The sequence below is a fragment of the Protobothrops mucrosquamatus genome, unplaced genomic scaffold (assembly GCF_001527695.2).
Source record: "Protobothrops mucrosquamatus isolate PMUCROS unplaced genomic scaffold, P.Mucros_1.0 scaffold687, whole genome shotgun sequence".
Taxonomy (NCBI): domain Eukaryota; kingdom Metazoa; phylum Chordata; class Lepidosauria; order Squamata; family Viperidae; genus Protobothrops; species Protobothrops mucrosquamatus.
This window is the reverse complement of record NW_015386973.1, coordinates 240,392-262,969: the sequence shown is the minus strand read 5'-3', so window position 1 is coordinate 262,969 and position 22,578 is coordinate 240,392. Positions and strand designations below refer to the sequence as shown.

General features: G+C 36.5%; 1 protein-coding gene across 1 annotated transcript in view; it reads right to left on the bottom strand.

Annotated features, from left to right (window-relative positions):
• Nucleotides 1-22,578, bottom strand: part of SCYL2 (SCY1 like pseudokinase 2) — a 38,528-nt gene that overhangs the window by 10,365 nt on the left and 5,585 nt on the right. Inside the window, exons 2-14 of the mRNA XM_015818155.1 lie at nucleotides 21,499-21,699; nucleotides 16,970-17,127; nucleotides 16,210-16,354; nucleotides 15,449-15,598; nucleotides 14,423-14,644; nucleotides 12,914-13,030; nucleotides 10,536-10,661; nucleotides 10,118-10,294; nucleotides 9,493-9,615; nucleotides 8,660-8,773; nucleotides 5,922-6,054; nucleotides 3,802-3,920; nucleotides 1,449-1,549 (exon numbers count right to left, since the gene is read on the bottom strand). Of these exons, the coding sequence (XP_015673641.1) occupies nucleotides 1,449-1,549; nucleotides 3,802-3,920; nucleotides 5,922-6,054; nucleotides 8,660-8,773; nucleotides 9,493-9,615; nucleotides 10,118-10,294; nucleotides 10,536-10,661; nucleotides 12,914-13,030; nucleotides 14,423-14,644; nucleotides 15,449-15,598; nucleotides 16,210-16,354; nucleotides 16,970-17,127; nucleotides 21,499-21,675 (1,862 nt within the window). The 5' untranslated portion in view covers nucleotides 21,676-21,699. The remainder of the gene's footprint in view (nucleotides 1-1,448; nucleotides 1,550-3,801; nucleotides 3,921-5,921; nucleotides 6,055-8,659; nucleotides 8,774-9,492; nucleotides 9,616-10,117; nucleotides 10,295-10,535; nucleotides 10,662-12,913; nucleotides 13,031-14,422; nucleotides 14,645-15,448; nucleotides 15,599-16,209; nucleotides 16,355-16,969; nucleotides 17,128-21,498; nucleotides 21,700-22,578) is intronic.

Here is a 22,578-nt window from a genome sequence, read left to right as displayed (position 1 = left end):
CTTTGGCTCCATTTTTGCCAGGAAGAGGCTTGGGAAATGGCTTTTTCCTGGTGAAAACAAGCCTCCGAGCCCTGATGCTGGCGGAGTGAGGCAGCAGAGGCCAGAGCAGACCCTTCTCCGTTTCCCCTCGCTTCCCCAAAGCCCTCCCTTCACTAACCTCCTTTCCAGTTCTATTCTCCGCAACTGTGTTCAGGGCAAAAAAAGAAGCTTGTGGGACTACCAGTTAAAAAAAAAAGTTCAACCAGATCTTCCAACTTTGCGAGATCTTTTTTTTTTTTCACGAGAAGTTGGAAGGTCAGATTGAACTTTTTTTTTTTTAGTCCCACAAACTTCTTTTGTTGCCCTGTACACGGAACGGAGCTGGAAAGGAGGTTAGTGAAGGAATGTGGTTGCCCTGGGGTGGGGGTTAGAATTTGGCATTGTGGATGCCTTGGGGTGTGGTGGGGGTTAGGGTTTGGCATTGTTGATTGTGGAGTGTTTGTGCTCTGGTGGGGCTATTCAAAACACAGGGATTCCCTGCATTTTGAAGCACCCTTTGTGACTGCACGGAAAGGAGCACTCCGTTTCTCAAGCTCCCCATTCCAGACATACAGAGCTTGCAGTCTCTGCCAGATCTCCATTGGGATAAAGTCTTTTAGTTCCTATAGAGAGCTTCCAAATGCAGCCAGTCCCGGCATTTGGAAGCGCTCCATAGGTACAGAAACATTTTTTTACCGCAACGAAGATCTGGCAGAAGGCTCCGTTTCTCAAGCGCCCCATTTTTTAATCCCAATGGAGATCTGGCAGAAGTCTCCGTTTCTTAAGCGCCCCATTCCAGGCATACAGAGCTTGCCTTGGCAAAGATCTGGCAAAGACTGCAAGCTCCATATGCCTGGAATGGGGCGCTTGAGAAACGTAGCCTTCTGCCAGATCTCCATTGGGATAAAAAATGTTTCGGCACCTATGGAGTGCTTCCAAACACAGGGATTGGCTGTGTTTGGAAGCACTCTATCGGAGCTAAAAGACTTTATCCCAACGGAGATCTGGCAGAGACTGCAAGCTCTTTGGCTAAGTTTTCACAGGAAAAAGCCATTTCTCAAGCCCCTTCCTAGGCAAAACAAGCCTCCGGAGTGAGCACACCTAGCTCTTCTTAAGAGCAATCCTGCAAAAACAAGCCTTCAAAGTGAGCGTGCCCGCTCCAGAGGCTTGTTTTGGCTAAGCGGCTTGAGAAATGGCTTTTTCCTGTGAAAACTTAGCCAAAGAGCGAGGCACACGTGCCCACAGAGAGGGGTCTGAGTGCCCCCCTCTGGCATGCGTGCCATAGGTTCGCCACCACTGGTATATACTATTAATACAATTTGTCTAGTTTTTTAGATAGAAAAACTCAAGAAAACCAGAAAATTCCCTAACAAAGCAAAGAGATAATATTAATGAATTCATTGTGACAGCATGATGCTTTACATACTTACTTTTGTTGTTCCTGCATAAGATGGATTTGTTCAAGTTTGGTCTTGTGTTCAGCTTCCAATTTACCTAACATCTCTTTTATGACTGAAATAAAGGAATTAAACTAGAAGAGAAATATATTTAACATGAAAAAATATGAAAACACCAATCTTTTAATATAGAATATGCACCAAGAGAAATCTAACAAATTGAAATGGGCATCAAAAATTATTATGCAAGGAACACAGTGTGACATTCAGCAATCCTATGCACACTTAATTAGAAGACATGCTGAATTCAATGACTTTATTTATATACTTACTGCAAAGTATATGTAATATAAGAATACGCGCCTTGTGGGCTTTTTCATGTATTTTTCATTAAATGTATAAGGACTGTAGTGATGTTAAAGGTGTGTTGACTAGTGAAATAAATGAATCTGTATTTTTATACATAGGTGCTGCTATGTTGTTGGATGAGAACCTGAATATGGTGAAAAAAGGAGTATGAGTATGAAAATTAATGTAGCATAGAATGCTTCTTAAAGATGGAGAAATGGATAAAAGAGAAATATTAGGATATGCAAATGCTGGTAGAAAAAAAAATACTGCAAGGAATGAATGTTTATAAAAGAAGTTACCATTTCTGCATATAAGCCTGTACTTCTGTCCACTTTGTTATATGGAACTGAAGCTGGAAGAAAGAATGAGGATCAAATTGCAAAACAAAAGAGGAAGGAAACAAAGTAATGGTTGGATGGAATTGATAAGAATCTCAAAAAGAACTGAAAATTTTCAAGAAAAAGTAACATATTGAGGAATGGATGTCATAAAAACAAGAATGGTTTGCAAGGACAGAACAGTATAGAGTCATCACAAATGTTGGTATAAGTTAGTGTTTGACTTCCTTCTTTTTTTCTACTATCATCTCCCTCCAATTTCTTTTCTTTACTATTTCTTCTTTTTCTGCACTTTGCAAAACACTGCTTATCCTGAAAGGGAATAGGGTGATGGGTACACAGGCATATATGTGTACACAACGCTGCAGTTTTTAAGGTCTAAAAATAGTACCATCTTAAAATAATACAAATTAACAAGTTGCCTTGGGAAATTGTCACCAAAAGACACTTGTTTTCTGTACTTAACATGATCTATGCATGTAAATGTTTTTACATGTATTCCCCAAATAATTCAAACACATTTGTATACAATGTTTTTCTTTCTTAGTCTATGTTTATGTGTGGATCTCAAACACCTCTTTTAATATTCCCCTAGATAGTTGCCTCTTCCAAAAGCCTTCAGGCAAATAAATTTAATGCAATTATTCAATAATGGCATAAAAAAGATGTTCAGTACACTTAAGATTCTGAAACTTTATTCGTGATTTAAATATTAGGACATGGAAATGAAGTCTGCAGAAACTGATAGATTTCTCTTCAAGCGTTCCATAAAAAAAGGATTTAAGTGAGGACAGGGATGGGGGCAAGGGCTTGTTTTTTTGTGATTAACATTTCTAGTCTCTTGATCACAACAGATGATTTTTATCAGTGATCACAACTTTGGAGGATATAAAGCAATATTGCACAGCCTTATTCCCATGCTTAATGTTCTTTATAAGCTTTCTTTTACATATTTGGAAAATATTGGAAGTCTAATCAGGTCACAATACTTTCTGTAATATTGTTGCCAATTGATCCAAAGAGAAATAAAGAAATAAAATGAATGTTTTATTAATCCTCACACTATTTTTCTGAAATTGTCCAGATTTCTTTACTAGCAATATACTTTTCATTCAAATTATCAATCCCCTTCCAGTTTGCAGCCTTCTTTTCTATAAATACAATTGTATTTATACTCCCTTAGTGAGGTCAAAATATATCCATGGGCATTTGCAGGGGGAGGGAAGAAATGAATGCCAGTCTAAGATGGAGCCACTACAACTTAAGACTTGCATCAGAATCACCTTGCAAGTAAGGTATATAATGGCAACACTGATGTCAAGGTGTGCTGTCTCTTTGGCATAACTGTACTTCATTGTAGTGACTATACATATTACCTACACAGAAAGTTATTTTTATAATTTCCACCACTACCATCTCAAAAAACCGAAACAACTCAACCAGTGCAAGCTAAGTGTGATATTTTCTTTAAAGAAGGCTCAAAATTGGAAAGTCTGCTCCTGCACCAAAGAAATCATGGGATTAAATGAAAAGCAATTCAGTTCCCCTGACTTTTGCACAATTGCACTCAAAATAGCTTTAATGCAACGTAGTGAAATTTAAAATGAACATCTCATCTGTCACCCAAGTTTGGATTCTTTATGAATTAACTCCAATGTTACATTTTTATAGTGAAAATATATGATTAATCAACCTACCTGATTTAGATTAAGATTGTTCTCAATGCTAAGAGGAATCAGATGTGGGAGCACCTTTCCTGCAAGTTGTTCTTTTGTAATTCCCAGCTTTTTGTGACTAAATGTACATTTGTAAATACCTGTTATAAAACATTAATGGTTTAGCTATTCATTTTGTTATAATAAATTGCAGTCATTATATTTTACTCTGAACACAAAACTAGTTTCAATTAAATGGAATCTTCCATTGCACTTGATATATATAGTTGCATACAAACATTCCGATAACCCCCAGTCAGTCTACATGTATCAAAGGAATAGAAGCTGATACATAATATAAAGACCTATTTTTTAAAAAGAAAATTGAGTGCATATCTATTATTTATGTGCAGTTGCTTATAGAATCAAATAATATGTAGTGAATATGATAAGAACACACTTCCAAATTAATCACATTATTTTATAAGATGTTAATAAGGCCCCAAAAGGTGATGACTCACTGGCTACAATTACCTAGGTAAAGATAAATACTCTGACACTTTTTACTTCTCAGGTTGAGTGTCCTATTTACTTTCAGCAACCATGATCTGACAGCTATCTGTTCATTTGAGAATGAAGATAATGTATGTATAAAGTAAGGGAAATCTATTAAAAAAAATCTCTAAACATGTTCTGCTAGCCATTTCAATTGCAAGAAGTGTTATTAAGAAACAGAAGCTACATGTAGTTATTGAAGTCAAAACAAGATCTGGAAGACCAAGAAAAATCTCTGCTAGAGCTGCTCCCAAACTGGTAAGATCTAGAAAATGGAACACACATATCACTGTTAAAAAACAACTGGGATGTTCAGCTAATACTAGAGTGGCTGACTAGAGTTACTGCTTACATAACAAAGATCTATGTGTTTAAACAGATTTGCTAAAATTGGGACTTCCCATTTGGTGCTGGCATTCAGTAATTTAGCAGGATTAGATTATCCCAGGGGCTTTGAATTGTTTAAGTTCACTGTAAATTTGCCAATCTCAGAAATTACATTAGAGCCCAACTTGCTCATTCTTCTGGGCAAGAGACTAGTCTCTTAAACTATCGCTAAACTGAATTCTGAAGTATTTGGCCATATCTCTGAGTCAGAACATAGAGAAGTTTCATAGAGAAGAATAGCAAAGACTACAATCATGTGGGGTTTTATAATCAGTGAAAAAAATGAAGCTGATAACAGAGAGATGTTTTAGTAAAAAAACTGATCAGAAATACACCTCTAAATCAATCATAAAGAACTTACAGAAAAGTAAGACAAAGATTTTGACATGTACTTCCCAATCCCAGACTGGAATGTTATTGAAAATCTGCCAGGAAATAATCCATTGTATATAAGAAGATTTTCCTGAACCAGTAGACATTTTCAAGAAAGAGTGGAAAATCTTCCAGAAGGAAAAAATAGAAAGCTGGCTAGAGGGAATTTTGGAAGCTTTTCTGCTTGCCAAATGAGATATTACAAAATACTAACTGAAAGAGCAAAAAATGGTGGCAAAAAAATCAGAAGGACCTTTTTATTAAGATATAAACTTTTCTAGCTGAATTCATCAGATGATTTTATGCATTGATTGATGTACGATTTAAATCGTGGTGAACCAGAAAGTTGGGGGGGGGATAGATTGGTTATGCTGATGCAGGTTAAAAGTGAGACAGATGACAGATATCAGATAACTTTGAATTGGTAAACAATTGCACATAAACATTATAATTCACATTTGCAGCAAGATTTCATGCTTAACTTTATACAAGACAGAGATTGGTGTTAGCTTCTGTTCATTTAGGGATTCACTGAAACTTAAATTTGAACACGGCTGTCTAAACTGTTGCATGCAATTATAAATGTATAATTATGTTTGTATTTCTTTTAGTTTGAGGGAATAGGGAAACAAAATGTTGAAGTTGATTATTTTTTTGACTAGAGATAATAATATGTTCCTGGGTAGTTAATATATGTTGATACAGTTTGAACTTAAAAGAAAATATTGGGAAACTAAACAAGTTATACACCTCTGAGCCATATTATAAACATATGTTTTTGAATCAGTACAACAAAGTACTGCAGAGGAATTACTGTAGACAACACAAAAAATAAAAAGTTATATTACCTAAGATTCCCATAAGGACTGCAGGTTCTTTGGAAGGAATTTGTTGCAAAAAAGGCAGAATATCATCAAGAACAAACCACTTATCCAAGTATTCCAAAATTTTTCCCAGGCAGACTAAGGAATTTACACGCACCTAATAAATATATAAACAAAGCCTCTAAATGTTTATGAATAAAGGTGATTTAAAATGAAATTTCATAAACAAGCTATTTAATCACTTAAAACCTATGTGTACAAGGGATGTACATTCCTATATCTCCTTTCCAGACTTAAACGGTGAGTGTTTATGTACAGAGAAGCAGTGAAAACTTATTTTTACAAGGGAAGCTTCAAAAACAATATAATTTTAACAAATTGTTGCATGAAAAATATAGTAAAAATTCTGCAGTTTTTTTTAAAAATGAGGCTATTGCCAAAAGTCCAATATCCCACCTATTACATAATATGAAGTAAGTAAATTCATTTATTAGATAATTTATCTTATTGTGGGGCTACTCTAGGAGGTTACAAAAATAAAAAGGAAGAAATGAAAAGAGTGTAAACAAACTAGAAGTAAATATAATAGAACAATAAAATAAATAATGAAAAAAATGAGAATACATCAATATGATAACAAAAATTGAGTGGCGAGCAGACAGCAAGGGGGAGAAGTGGAATCTGCCATCAAACCAGCAGCCATCATCATCATCATCATCAATGCTTATTTATAAAATGCATACACTGCACAGATTCCTAATGGCTCTAGATGATTCACAAAAATACACATCTGTGCTAAATCTAGATTTAAATCCAAAGTGAAATGGATCATAACAATCAATTTTATTTAAAAACTGCTGCATCTGTAAAACTGCAGTTTTGTTAATCAGCTTGCCTAAATATACCATCAGATATCAGCTGATAGTTGTTAAAATTAGTCCAAATATAATTTATTAAGCAGGGATCTCATCTCAGCCTTTTTTAAAGTGGGGAAATTCTGCCTGGTGGACAAAGTATTAATAGTTTGGATGATCATTGATAGGATAGTTTTTGGAAATTTTTAAAAGCCAAGTCAGGGAGGGATTTAATATGCAAGTAGTGGTGTGAATAAATATAAAAACAATATCCACTTTCCTCAAGAGACTAATTATGAAACCGATTCAGACAAATGTTATCAGCAGACACATTAAGATACAGCTTAAAGTAGCATCAGAACTTACATGAATTTAAGTAATTTTCTGTTTTTTAAGAAACAAAATATAATAAAGTTTAGACAGGTCCTCATGCAGACAAAAGTACTAAATATCAAGTCACCCAACAATTTTATTTAATTCCCTTGGATGATTTCCTGCAGATATAGCCCATTAAAATGAATGGGACTGTTGGTGAGTCAACAGCGGGTCAGAGGAGCCGCTGCAGGAGATGACAGTTGCTCTTTAAAAATTATGATTTAAATCGAGTTGATTTAAATCAAGCCTTTTTACTAGTGATTTAAATCGTGATTTAAATGACTTGATTTAAATCAAATCCATCCTGCTAAAAAGCCAGTGCACTAAGCATTTGGGAAATGTCCAAGTCTCAACTAACCCACCAAAACATGTCCAACTAGTACAACGATATCCATCAACCTCCGGAATAGATTAATCTAATTTAATTCCAACACCAGTAGGAAGAAATATGCTGTGGTAGTCCATCCTCACTATTAATATATCCTACCTATCCACTGAATTAGAATTACTATGTTAGTAATCAGAAAGTAAAATACAATCTATATCAGCCACTTAAAGCTTTTAAGTAGTATTTTAGCATCTGATGAATGAAATAGAAAAATGAAAGAAACGAATGGAAATTTAATAATATAATAATCAAGTAAAGTATAAGGCTAGATTAAAGATAAATGTGAAAGTTTAATTTATGATCAAGCCTTAATCTCTTCTCAGAAAGATATACGAGTCTACAGTTCAAATTCCAATATGTGAACATTCAATGGAAATTGAAAACTTCAGGAATACAATGATATGATTGTGTGAAGGGTCCCTATGCTATTAGAAATCCTATACAATTGAGACTGCTTTGTATGGAGAGTCTAAGACAGTGGTGGCGAACCTATGGCACGGGTGCCAGAGGTGGCACTTGAGGCCCTCTCTGTGGGCACACGTGCTGTTGCTCCAGCCTCGCCTCCCCCCACGACCCCCTCCTCTCCAGCAGCCCCCCTGAAGGAGAGTCGCCCCCGGGCTTGGCCCACACGGAGCAGTGTAGCCAAGGACATGGCAGCCAGGCAGCATAGATAAGACTCTGCCCTCACACCCCATCATGCAGTTGATGCTGCAGGGCGCGGGCAGAGGGTGTGGCTGCCATAGCGCTGCTGGGCTGCCTGGGCGATCTGTGGCGGGCCCTGGAGGCAGTGAGTGGTCCTGTGGGCAGGTGGGGTGGGGGGGCAGAGTGGGGGAGGGGCAGGGGGTGGAGCAGGGGCGGGCCAGTTTTGGGGCACTCGGTCTCTAAAAGGTTCGCCATCACTGGTCTAAGACATGTAATTCTTTTTCTTTTTTAGAGACACTATTTTAGAAGCAGGGGGCATAATGATGAAAGGGTGAGAGTAATTGGTAAGCTATTTCACTCTTCAAATATTAGCTATATATAATCAAAACAGTTTTTGCTAAAAATACAAAAAAACCCTCACACATGTCAGAAATCAAGTAATATTGTTCAAACTAAAACAGCAAAATACAAACAATTATAAAGAGCTCTGAATTAAAACTTACAGCAAGAGATGAAGTTTGTAAACATGCATTTTTAATTCTTGGTATCAATGAATTTTTCATTGATGGATAATCTATAAGGTTGGCAAATGTGGGAATTATATTTAAACAGAGTTCCTGCAAATAAAAATACCACAATCATCATATAAAAAATGGATAAGGTTAGAATTAATTTTTAAAAACAAGTAATTTTCAAGCCATTGATTTTAATTTCTGTTTACAGTGAATGATTAATATTTTAAGACAAAATTTATATTTAGGTCAAAGATAGGATGAAGGATGGAGTGTGGGAAGCACACGTATGTAAAACATTTTGAGGTTGGATCACTCTCACCTTACCCGAATCATCACCTTACACTGGAACAAGAAGTTCTATCCTTTCATGAAGTTGATACTGAAATGGACCATTCCAATCGTAAATGTTCAGAATGGCCTGCTTTTAAACCAGATCGCTTCTAGTAAAGTTTGAACAATATGCCCAACTTTGGAATGCTTTTGTGAAACTAGAACAGGGAGCATTTGAAAGTAAGAATGATACATTTAGGATCAGAATTTTTCAACCTCAAAACATTTTACACACTTCGAGAGAAAAGAATATTTGTTCATCCTTCCTTTTGACCTGAAAAACAATCAGTCAATGTTATAAGAAAAAGTGATATTCCAAAATTAAAGAAATGCAAAAATTAAAAATTTATCCTCATATTGCTTTGTGAAACCTTATTCTAAAGACTGATAGAAACAAATAAAAGAAATAAAGATAGGATAAGAGAATCTTTCAAAGATCCCAAATACATTTCAGCTGTAACAAAGTTGAACAAAAGATATGGTTGTCAGACCTGTATTTGAATTGATGGTGCTTCTAGGGCTCTATAAACCATTGGCAGAACACTGTTCTTTATTTCATCTGGAGGTGTTTTGGTTAGCAGTAGATCCATTTTTTGAAGAAATATCAAGAGAATCTGTTTATGAAATGTAAATTTAAAAAAAATACTTTAGCTTATTTTGTTAATCAGATTAATATATCAGAATAGCTTTTGGTACCAATCTGCATTCAAATGTCAATGTAAATATAGCAAATACATTCACTTACCATATTGCTAGCCTGTAAGCGTGGAAAACAAGAACACCAATTTTAAAATCAAAATTACCAGTACGTACTGTTGGAATGCATAGCATAATATAGTTAGTATATCCACAAAATGCAATACACTAGACTTAGAAACTAAATCTCTCACCTGGCAGAAATCTATTCCAGGGAATTCCATCTAGGATTCTGAAATAAACTTTGGCCGTAACTTTACACACTGAATATAATTGTATAAAGATACAACAGTTCTATCTTTTCTTTTCAGCATGTCAGTGTAAACAGACTTTAAGGCACATATTTTTGTCAATATTTAATGGAAAATACAAAATGTTCATCAAAAGGAAACAAAAGTAATGTTTAAGATACAAATGTACCTGGATTGGTTCCTGTTGTCTAAATACAGGGCTGAGGTCAGGTAGAATTAATTTAATGTATTCTTCTTTGGTACATTCCTCCGCAATGAGCAGAACATTAGGCAGAACAAAAGGTACCATGTCTGGATTTACAAATTCAGATGTTAAGCAAGGCAAAATTCTTTGCACTATAACACGCTGAAAGAAAATAGATACTTTACTTTTCAAAGATATAAGATTTATATAAATATTATAAATAAAAATACAGCATTGTTAAAAAATAACTTTATATTTGGTGCATCCTATAACTCTTTTTTAAAACATATGAAATCAGAAATATTTATCAGTCCTAAAATAAAGTTATTACAGAGAATGCACATTTCATCTACAATATACAGTATTCCTCAGGCATTTATTAATATATTTTGAAGTTACTAACCTTAGGTAGTTTTGGTAAAACTTTTGGCAGCCCTTTGAAAAACTGTGATTTTTGAAGATTATCCCTTTGGAATAAAGAATCAAAGTACTGTAACGTCATGGCCCCAACATCACTGAAGAATGGTATCTAAAAAAAGATAAGAAAGGATTATTTAGATGATAAATGTTATATATTTGGCTTATCAAAAGTGCAATAGCATTTAATTCTAATTAAGGTTAATAGGTTATTTTATGAATTGTCTTGAGTGTCTGGGAGTTGGGCAGTATACAATTTAATAATAAATAGATGAAATAAAAATAAAATTTAAAAATAAAGGTAAAAATCATTTTTCCTGCTATAGTTTCATAAGTATCACCTATTTTCTAGACAACTACATGATAGTCTCTAAAAAGATACAGGTAATCCCCGAGTTACGAGTGTTCACTTAATGCTCGTTCAAAGTTACGTGATGAGCGCCCCCTAATCCTTACGAGCAACTCCCGAAATTACGAGTATTGCAGCACCACAGCAGTCGTTCGTCCTTACGAGCTGCCGCAGTGGCTCTGCAACACTCACCCAGGTTATTTCCTCCCTCCCCTCCCCTGCTGTGGGTCTCCCTAGGCACTAGGCCTTCAGTACTCACCCTGCGAAGATGGAGAATCTTCGCTTTCTTGGCTGCTCCAGGCCTTTGGTGTGTTTGCAGAGAATGGAGGCCTAAAATAACGGCAAGATGACACGAGATCAGTGGAGCGAGATCTCACACTACTGATCTTGCGTGATCTCATGGTACTTTAGGCTTCTGTTCTCTGCAACAGAGAACCAAACCGAAGCTGGGGGACGCTTCGATGTGCCTCTGGAAGCTGGATTGGGGCTCCAGAGGTCTGGAAAAGGCCTCTGCTGCCCGGATCTATGGCTGCAGAGTAATTTCACGGCCCCCCTGGCTGATCCGGGCTCCGGAGGCCTAGAAAAGGCCTCTGTTGCCCGGATCTATGGCTGCAGAGCGATTTTGTGCCCCCCCCCCCCGCAGGTGATCCAGGCTCCGGAGGCCTGAAAAAGGCCTCTGCTGCCGGGATCTATGGCTGCAGTGCAATTTCGCGCCCCACGCAGCCGATCCAGCTTCCGGAGGCCTGGGAAAGACCTCCAGAGTCCAGAATAATGGCTGCGGAGTGATTTTGCAGTCCCCTGTGGCCCGATCCGGGCTCCGGAGGCCTTTTCCAAGTCTCCGGAGACTGGATCCATGGCCACAGAGTGATTTTACGGGGGGGGGGGGCGCAGCCCGATCTGGGCTCTGGAGGCCTGGAAAAGGCCTCTGCTGCCCTGATCTATAGCTGCAGAATGATTTTGTCCCCCCCCGCAGGCAATCTGGGCTCTGGAGGCCTGGAAAAGGCCTCTGCTGCCGGGATCTATGGCTGCAGTGCAATTTCATGCCCCACGCAGCCGATCCAGGCTCCAGAGGCCTGAGAAAGACCTCCAGAGCCTAGATCAATGGCTGCGGAGCGATTTTGCAGCCCCCCATGGCCCAATCCAGGCTCCAGAGGCCTTTTCCAAGCCTCTGGATACCGGATCCATGGCCGTGGAGTAATTTTGCGCCCCCTCCGCGGGCCGATCTGGGCTCTGGAGGCCTTTTCCAAGCTTCCGGAGCCCGGATACATGGTCGCAGACCAATTTTGCGGCCCTTCGCAGCCCGATCCAGGCTCTGGAGGCCTTTTCCAAGACTCTGGAGCCCGGATCCATGGTTGCGGAGCAATTTTCCAGCCCTCTGCAGCCTGATCCGGGCTCCGGAGGCCTTTTCCAAGCCCCCGGAGACCAGATCCATGGTGTCAGAGTGATTTTGCGGCCCCTCCGCAGCCCGATCCGCATTCCGGGCTGCGGGGGGCTGTGGACACATCCCCTGGCCTCAGATCGGAGCGGCAGCAGGAACCGTGGCAGAGAGGAGACAGACCATTTCCAGGTAAGTCCCGCGCGGCAGGAAGGAAGGGGGAAGCATGAGGTATCTTAGTGGGTCAGGGAGGCCTTGGGGGCCTGTTCCATCACTAGGCCCACCATGATCTTCCCCACCCTGAGATACCTCATGTTTACTTAACGAGGTGCATGCATTTTAACGAGCAAGAGAGTGATCTTGCTAAAGGAACGAGATTCACTCTACGAGTTTTCAAGTTACGAGTGGAATGGGCAGGCTTCATTACACTTGTAACTCGAGGACTACCTGTATTCTGCCCGAAAACAATTCCAGGGAATTACTGAGCACTGGCTCTGCTAATAAGAGAAATTTAATCTCTTATATTCCAAATTCCCGTAAACCAGGGTATTTTCACAAAACATTTTAAAACTCTATGTTCATTTTTGGTTATAACAATTGAAGACTGCCTTATGTTCTGCCATTATTTCTATTTACTCACTTTAGTCATTTGGTCTGCATCTGGTCTGACTGCAGGAGTGACATTTAACAACAATTTCACATGTTCACGGACATCTTCTGGGATGTTCTGAAGATTACTGGAATTCAACCGACTAAGCTGTACAGAACACGTCATACATCATTAACAACAACAAAAAATCCTGCCTGTAGTGTGTTTATTATATAAAAATCTTTATGGTTTAGAATTTCATCATGTACAATATACATTTTCATGCTCACACATCAAGTCTAATATTTGAAACCAGCCATTATAAATCAATACATATAGTCCTTGAGATATAACCATAATGGACCCTGCCCATTACGGTTGCATGTCACAGTGACCATTAAGCAAAATGGCCTCACTTAATGATCCCACTCCTTTGTCTCCCTGATGCAGCTGTTAGGCAAACCTGAAGATTGTTAAATGGAGCACATGATGCCTCAGAGGTGGGGAAGGTTCTGGAAGGCTTATGCAGGCCCAGGGTCAGTTGCCCCGGGCCTCCCAAGGCTACCCATACCCCCGAGGCACCCCATGTTCTGCTTCTCACCCCGTGGGGTCCCCACAGTTCTTCAGCATCCTTCCCACCCAGTAAACAGCTAGAACTTGCAAGCCTCCAGTTGCCTTCCCATCCAGCAAGCAAGAGGAGATTAGGCTGGATAGAGTTTGCAATCTCCAACATGCAAGGGGAGATCAGTTCATCCAGAGCTTGCAATTGAACAATGGGAGATCCCACCCAAGGACATGCAGGACTCTGCTTGCTCCAAGGCCCAGCAGCGCTCAACTTGACTTTTTGTTTTTTGCATCTTCAGAAAGAGACACTTGGCCCAATACAGAATCAGTTTCTTACAGCCCCAGGCTTGTGGCAAATTCATACTATTTTGCAACAGGTTCTTTTCTCACAATACTATAGACTTTTGTTTTAAGGAAGGTCTACTTTTTAAGGAGACTCTATTTGTGGAGTTTATGGAGCCTCCTTAAAAAGGGAACTCCCTATAGATTTGCTAGAATAACAACTGCTTTGCCATGAGGCTACGTCTGTAAGAAAGCTGATCCTGTATTGGGCTGGGTATCTATCTCAGAAGCTGCAAAAAAAACCAGAAAGGTAAGTTGAGTGTTGCTGGGCTGTGAAGCAGGCCGAGTCCTGAAAGTCCTTGGGTGGGAAGGAAGACGCTGATCTCCCCTTGCTTGCTGGATGAGAAGGCAACTGGTGGCTTGCAAGTTCCAGCTAATTTGCATCCACTATAACCAGCATGATTTCCCTTGGGTGGATGAGTGGCTGCAGGGATCCAGCAGGGAGGGATGGGTGGGTGGATGAACACTGCACTGAAGGGATCTTCAGTCAGCCATAAGGGCAAATGACTGCAGGGTGCTGCAGCCATTGTAACTTTGAAACCAGGTTAAAAGTAACTTTTGGGGAGTCTGTTGTAACTTCAAAAGGTTGCTAAGCAACTGGTCTTAAGTTGAGAACGTGTATTTGAAAATACATATTAATAGATGTAAATGTACCTGATCCAGCTGTCTGCTGAAGCTTTTATATATATCTTGCTTGCTGACCTCAAAAATTGGCTTTCCATTATTAAATATAGCATATATAATTGCCCCTAGAGAATACATGTCACTAGCTGTTTCACAGCTTACTGAAAGGATGTATTCTGGTGCCAAATACTGAGGATTTGGAAGACACAAAGATGGTAAATTTGGGTCCCATTCTTTAGAAGAGAATTTTGGCTGCAATAAAAAGTGTAGTGAAGTCATATATTTTGAAACGTTAAATTTACTTTAGCCAAGTAATATTAATATTCAAAAGTTCTACCTTAACTATTTAGACCTACATTTTTAACAAACACGTGCTCATTTCAATTGAAATTTAATTTTTTTGACACACATTTTTAATATTAAGTGAAAAAAGCAAAACTTATCTTCATAAGAATATATAACATACATAAATATACCATCCTACTTCATTTTAGGATTGCTAGATACCTAATAGATGAGGGAGAATAAACTTCAACTCAACCATGGCAAGACTAAGTTGCTATGGATTTTAAGGCCCCCTTACTCTGGGGATTTTCCATCTTTAATTCTGTATGAGAGTGTATTTGGGAATCCTCCTGGACTCTGAGGTCCTGCTTCAGGAACAGATGGTACCCATGGCCAGTGGGGCTTCTGCACAGGTTTGTCTTGTACATCAATTTTGGCCATTTCTGTGTTGGGAGAACTTGCTTATAGTAAGTTAGTAAGTAAGTAAGTAAGCAAGCAAGCAAGCAAATAATAAATAAATAAATAAATAAATAGCCTCCATAACCTCCTCAAAAATCATAAAATCTTAATTTATACTAAAAAGTACAAATCACAAATCTTATACAAAATTTTCATCTATGGTACAATGTCAAGGTGTTTGTCTATCTGGTAAAGTGAAGGAACTATCATGTATTGACTCATTGTAAACTTTTAAATCAGCTAAATATTAGACTTTTAGTATTTTCAGCTGGGCTTCATTTAAGAAAAATAGCAAATTAAACAATCTACTACCTCTTGCTCAGATGGATTTATAGATTGAATGCAGAAGTCAAATCCCATAATTTTCCATGCACCACTTTTATTCAAAATTATGTTTTCAGGAGTAAGGTTGCCATGAATCATTTTCACACTGCTGTGTAGAAATGACAAGCCTTCTGAAACCTGTTGGGAAGGACAATTTATATTCTTGTGATAATGTCTTTTTCTCCAGTTTTCTGAGACTTACTTATGATGGGTTATGTTTGTTTTTTGCTATCTCAATACACACAATGTAACCAAGTCATACTTGCTCATCCAATCAACTGTAATTAGCTCTTTAAGCCCTTCTTATTCATGAGAAATGTTTGCACAATTTACACAAGAACTATTATTCTAAAACACAGAGTATGATACAAATGATCAAACTATCCGAATAAGATAATCTCCTGAAGACTTCCCAAAAATCTTTTAAGAAATGAAAGCAGCTGAGGACTTTGAAGTTTTTAATTATCTAAAATGTGTGTATTCCCTTGCAGATTATTTTACAACATGGAAGGAATTGGTATACGAATTTATTATATTTTTTATTGTAAACAGTACTTTTATTGTTTTCTTTCTGTAGAAAGAAAATAATGTGGACTAAATACCTCATTTACATATGAATACATTAAGGTATTCATATATCTGCTCATTTATAAACACACACACAGAGAAACACATATACAATTTTGACTGGATTACAATTATGATACATTGAGGTACTATATCGATGTAAGTTATAAGTCAACATATACCTGAAGTAAGCCATATTTCGTTTCCACATCATACAAGTTATATTCTTTAATGTTAGATGGTAAGGGTGAAGGAAGATTCTCCCAGTTACCCAGTATATTAGCCAAACTTGCACTAACTGGTTCTGTACAAAATGCTAGACAATCTCTAAAAGAAAACAAGGATAATTTTACTAAACACTTCAAATGTTAAATTTAAAAAAAGAGATAGGTATACTAATGCAGGTAGTTTGTAGGTTGTGTAGCACACTGGCATCTGGAAAATGCATAAGACATTATGATAAGTAAATATATTTCAATTTGGAATCTTAACAGCAAGTATCAAAACTCCAACTACATAAATCAACATTATTTTGTAAGAATCAACACCAGTTAAAATCCTTTAAAGCTTCTCAGAATCACTGGGAAAAGAACAAAATGAAATGAAATTTTTGAATATTTTAAATAGGTCCCTTTGATTTTTCGTTATAAGACTCTCTTATATTCACAGAATGCAAACTGAATTAAATGCATATATTTCATCACCCATTATACCCAGGGTATAAAATATTTGAAAAGTATTTAGAATATGGATATAAATTGTAAACCCTTGCTTTATTTAGAAATCTATGTAAGTATTTGAAAAAGAATCCAGTTTTTTACAATTCAGTATTCTATACTGCACTGTCAATTTTCAAAATTCATCACAATCCAATTATCAGACTGTTTTGACTTTTAGCTTTTACACTGAATCTATTACTACTTTAGCATCAGAAATTTTTACCGGGATTCTTCTAGTGGATGCTGCACAGTTAGCAGCCGAGGATGTCGAAGTCTTGTCAACTGCTGAACTCCACGTTTTAAGCAATCAATAATTTGATCCTTCTCAAATTTCTGATATTTATCCATAAGTTTTTTATCAAATACAAAGACTGCCACTTCCTAAACATAAGATATACAAATGTAATTAATGAACCATTAATATTTTATGCATATTTTACTAAAAACAACTACATTTAATATTTTACTTTAAAATAATTCTTCTTGAAACCTTTTAGTTGAAAACAAGTCATTTCACCACTGTAAGAAAATTGCCATCTTACAAAATTGCCTTTGACTTACAACCACAATTGGGACTGGAACATCTGTTGCTAAGCGAGCCAGTTGTTAAGTGAGTCGCTCCCAATTTTATAATCTCTTTTTGCCACAGTTAAGCAAAACACTGCAGTTTTTTAAGTGAATCATGCAGTTGTTAAGCAGATCTGACATCCTCCATTGACTCTGTTTTTTGGAAGTTGGCTAGGAAGGTCACAAATGGTAATAATGTGATCCTCGGATGCTGCAATCACTGTAAATACAAGTCTATCTAGACCCATACCAGTCGGGCTTCAGGCCGGGACACAGCACGGAAACGGCATTGGTCGCGTTGGTTAACGATCTCTGGAGGGCCCGGGACAGAGGTTACTCCTCTGTCCTTGTTCTTTTGGACCTCTCAGCGGCTTTTGATACTGTAGACCACGGTATCATGCTGCGGCGTCTCGGTGGGTTAGGAGTGGGNAGGGAGGATTTTATTTAGGGTGATTTTAAAAATAATTTTAAATAGAAACACAGCTTCTAATATTCGGTTTTTTAATCTGGTTTTACAGGGGTTTGTATTTTTTATGTTTTGTATTTGTACTGTTTTTAATATGCTGTGCACCGCCCTGAGTCCTGCGGGAGAAGGGCGGTATATAAATTAAATTATAATAATAATAATATAATAATAATAATAATAATAATAATAATAATAATAATAATAATAATAATAATAATAATAATAAAATTATAATAATAATAACTGCCCAAATTTTGATCATGTGACCATGGGGCTTCTGTGACCGTCATAAGTACAAGGACCAGTCATAAGTCACTCTTTTCAGCACGGTTGTAACTTTGAATGGTCATTAAATGAATGGTTGTAAGTTGAGGACAATCTGTATACAAACCACACTTAAACTAGTACATCTATTCAGAATTTTCAAGCTATGTCTTAAATAAAAAAAACAAACAAGCTTTATGTTCAGGCATTTGATTCTGGATATTTCCTTTATATGTGACAGAAAGATTTTATTAAAAGTACAGTTTTTAAAACTCTATTACACAGTGGTGATAAAAGGTTCACTGGAATATTAAATACAGTTAAGTGCAATTTTCCTGATAACTGGCAATCAGCTAAATCTAACAGAATAACTGAATAATAAGAGTTGGAAGGGTCCTTGAAGGTCTTCTAGTTCAACCCCCTGTTCAAGCAGAAGATCCTACACAATTCCATACAAATGGCTGTCCAATCTTTTCTTAAAAGTCCTTAAAGCATTTGAGTCTATTTCTGTGATCACATTCATTCTACAGCAAAATCTTGGGAAAAGGCACATTTATTTTTTTAATATTATCCTTTTTATTAGTTTATAATATAAAATACAAAAGCAAATAGGAAAATAGGAGTGGGGAAAGGGTTCATTTGAAATGCTTTGTACATTCTTGACAACTTATCTGATGTTAAAGATACATCATCTTATAATTTTTTTCTTTTAAATTGTAATTTAATGTAAATTTGAAACCTTTCGTCCACATATTCTCCCACTGTTCAAGCTTTACATTATATCCAAAGTTCATTGCCCATTGAATCATACAATTGTGTACTTTAATAATAAGGGCAGTATATAGAAATAGTCCTTGACTTATAACCATGGTCATTTCAGTGACCATTCAAAGTTACAATGACACTGAAAAAAGCAGCTTATGACTGTTTTTTACACAACCATTGGAGCATCCGTGTGGTCATGTAATCAAAATTTGGATGTTAGACAACTGGCATGTATTTATGATGGTTGCAGTGTCGCAGAGTCATGGGATCACCTTTTACAACCTTCTGACAAGCGAAGTCTATAAGGAAGCTGATTCATTTAACAACTGTTGCCAGAAAGGTTGTAAAATGGGGCAAAACTCATTTAAGTATCTTACTTAGCAATGGAAATTTTGAACTCAATTGTGGTTGAAATTGAGAGCTACTTGTAATTCCACAACTTTACAATTATTTTATATCCTAGATATAATATATTTTCATATCAACAGACAGGAAAACTACAGCAGTTAAGCTCAGAAGAAACAATGAGCAAGTACTGCTTAATGAGAAGGCAGTCCTTAACTTACAACCACAATTACCATTGTAAATCATTGCAGTTTTAAGTTGAGTTGGACCTGATTTTATGACAATTTGGTCATTAAGTTAATCACTAATTACTATGGTTAAATGAATCTCGCAGTTGTTAACTGAATCCGACATCCCCAATGGCTATTTTTTGCCAGAAATTAGCAAAGAAACGTTAAAACCATGATCACATGATTGCAAGATGTGCAACCAATAATAAATATTCAGTTGCCAAGTGCCTGAATTGCATTCATGTATCTGTGGGAGTGGTGCAATGACAAAGTGCAAGTACAGGTTATAAATCAATTTTTCCAAGGCTGTCATCACTTTGAACTGTCATTAAACAAACTCTTGTAACTCGAGGACTACCTGTAGCAAAACCAAACTGGAGAAATACAGTCTAACAATCAGGGAGAGAAAGAAATGTAATTGAATTAGGCAAAAAGAATAAATACCCAACAGCAGCCAATACTCTGATGCATAATATACAAAGACCAAGAGACAAACTTCTTCCGCTCTTGAGGCACAAAAATCATTGGGCCACAGAAGCAAACAATGGCACCAACATCAATGGCCATAACAAAACAATATTCTACTTAGCACATCAAATACAATGCCCATGAATTTCATGGAGGTGGTACAGTATTAAAGGGACAGTGGATAGTAGGGAGGGGGGCAGAAAGTATGTACAAGAGTTTTCCAGTAAAGGACTGGGAAGAGTTCAGTACATAAATACATATATGTAAAGAGATAACATGTTTCAATACATTTTTCTGGTAATATTTAATATACTTTTACCCCAGAAATATTTATTGAGTTTAGATTTCTTCACTTTAGATCTGGCCAAATATCACATGTTCATTAGGACATGAGATGCACAGTAAAATCAGAGTAGTTTCTATAAAAACTCTTAATCATATATCAGAGCCAAAATAAAAATTACCGTAGCATGTTTTTAGCTTGGCTGCGGAGTTACATATTTGTCATAGTTACTGAATGTCGTTTCTCCCAAGCAATTCCAGAAATTCCGACCAATATATCCCAACCTGATTCTTGTCTTTTACTAGCAATAATAAATAGTATTTCAATGGGGCAACATGCCAATAGATACCAAGTATATAAGTATAACTGTTGAGCAAGCAGGATTTTAGGAGTGACCCTAACTCCATTCATAAGAAATAAATGGTAGATAGATTAGAAAATACAGGATAACATGGATATGTTACTAGTGTAAAAAGCTGTCTGAAGATTAGCATGCTTAAGAACTAACCATTTTTTCACTGTTAAAAGATCAGCAAATAAGAAACAAAAAAATAAATGATAAAAATGTGATTTCAGTGTGTCCAGAAGATGACTTTGCTAAATATTTTTACGATATATTTTTTACTCTTAGTCATAGTTTTGGTCTATCCTGAAAACCTGCACAAGTTTTTTTATATTTATCTAAAGAAGAGATGATTTGGTATTTAAGAAACCCCTACTCTCAAAGAAAAAGGAGACATGGCTGTGAATATTTTATTTAAAAGAGCTATAACAACAAAATAATTACTAATTAAAAATTACATGTGACATGAAGTATCTTATTTATAAATCTATCAAACTTATACATAATCACTTTCACCTACCAGTACTTCTGACAACCCTAGTTTGGACTGAAATTTCTATCACTAAGTGAAGCAGTCATTAGGTGATCATTTTGATAATGCGATCATCGGGGTGTTGCAACAACTGCAGAGACTTGTTCCTGTAACCATTATCGCAGGATTAATGCGATAACACCACCACACTAAAGTAAAGACATATTCAAGGTGTCTCATTGACATCTGAATACTTGATAGCAATGTAAGCACACACATCTGAGATAGATTAGGATAGAGTTCATATATCTACTTACAGATAAACAACCTCCTTAGATTGTAGTCTAAGAAATTATTTAATTTAAATATATATTTAATTCTCTCTAGTTTTCTCATATTTTTTAAATATTCAGACACTTTAGAAACCTAACAGGAACATATATGAACATCACTTCCACAAATATTATAATGTTGAGCATAATCAACAACTTTTATTCTGTCATTGAAACACGACTATGATTATACAGATTTCTTTCCCAAAAAGCTTACCTGTTTTGTTGACTTTTTAAAGCCATTAAATATTTTCCAAGCAAGTTTGTTGCCACCACTAGCAATGTGCCGACCAACATCAAATTCCCTGGTTACAGGATTTCCCATGACTGCACTTGTAACATCTGCAGTCACTTTTGTAACAGTGCTCTTCAATTTATTTAGCATCAACTCCATTGTTATGACAATTCTGCAGTTTGCCTACAAAAAAAAAATTATTAAAATCATTTTGTAAAACATTTAAATGAAAGCTTGATGCCACAGATAATAAAGAATTTTAACATATTTTTGTATCCCTTTTTGAATATGAGAATTTGTTTTTATTCTAATAGTTAACACCATTTAAAGTGTTAAAAAATAGCAGCTCCTTGGGGAAAAAAGGAATTGTATTCTAAAAAGGCAAAAATAGACAGACTATGACTATGGCTTCAGAAATCTAAGTTATGGTATCAGTTAAACTCTATATCAGAGATTTTGCTAAAATTAATTTATTAATCTGAATAAATTTCTTTTCATTGAAAAATGATGAAGGGATTTCAGGAATTAAATCTGTTACCTATGCTGAAAAAAAGCTAGAAAGAATTAATGTAAAAGATTAATTGCTATACTCTGTTATAATACCCTTTCTAATATTCTTGAGTTGATATATTAAACATAAGATGAACACATTATAAAGTGTACTCTAATATCCAATTATAGGGCTGCAAAAATATTTCCTAGTCCAACCCCATGCCACATCTTTCTCAGACAATCCCAGACCAATGGTTGTCTAATATTTATTTGAAAATTTCCATTTATGGAACACTCATGATTCCAGGAGGCAGACTGTTTCACTAACTCTCATAATCAGCTGGATATTTCAAGTTGGATCTCTCTTTGATTTGATTTGATTTGATTTTGATTTGATTTTATTAAATTTATACCCCGCCCTTCTCCCGGAGGACTCAGGGCGGCTTACAGCCAGTTTAAAACAATGATATAATACAATACAAAATTTAAAAAGATTAAAAATAACTATTTAAATTTGGCCGCTTCTACTAAAAATTTAATTTAAAACCCCTTTAAAATACCCCTAGGCCA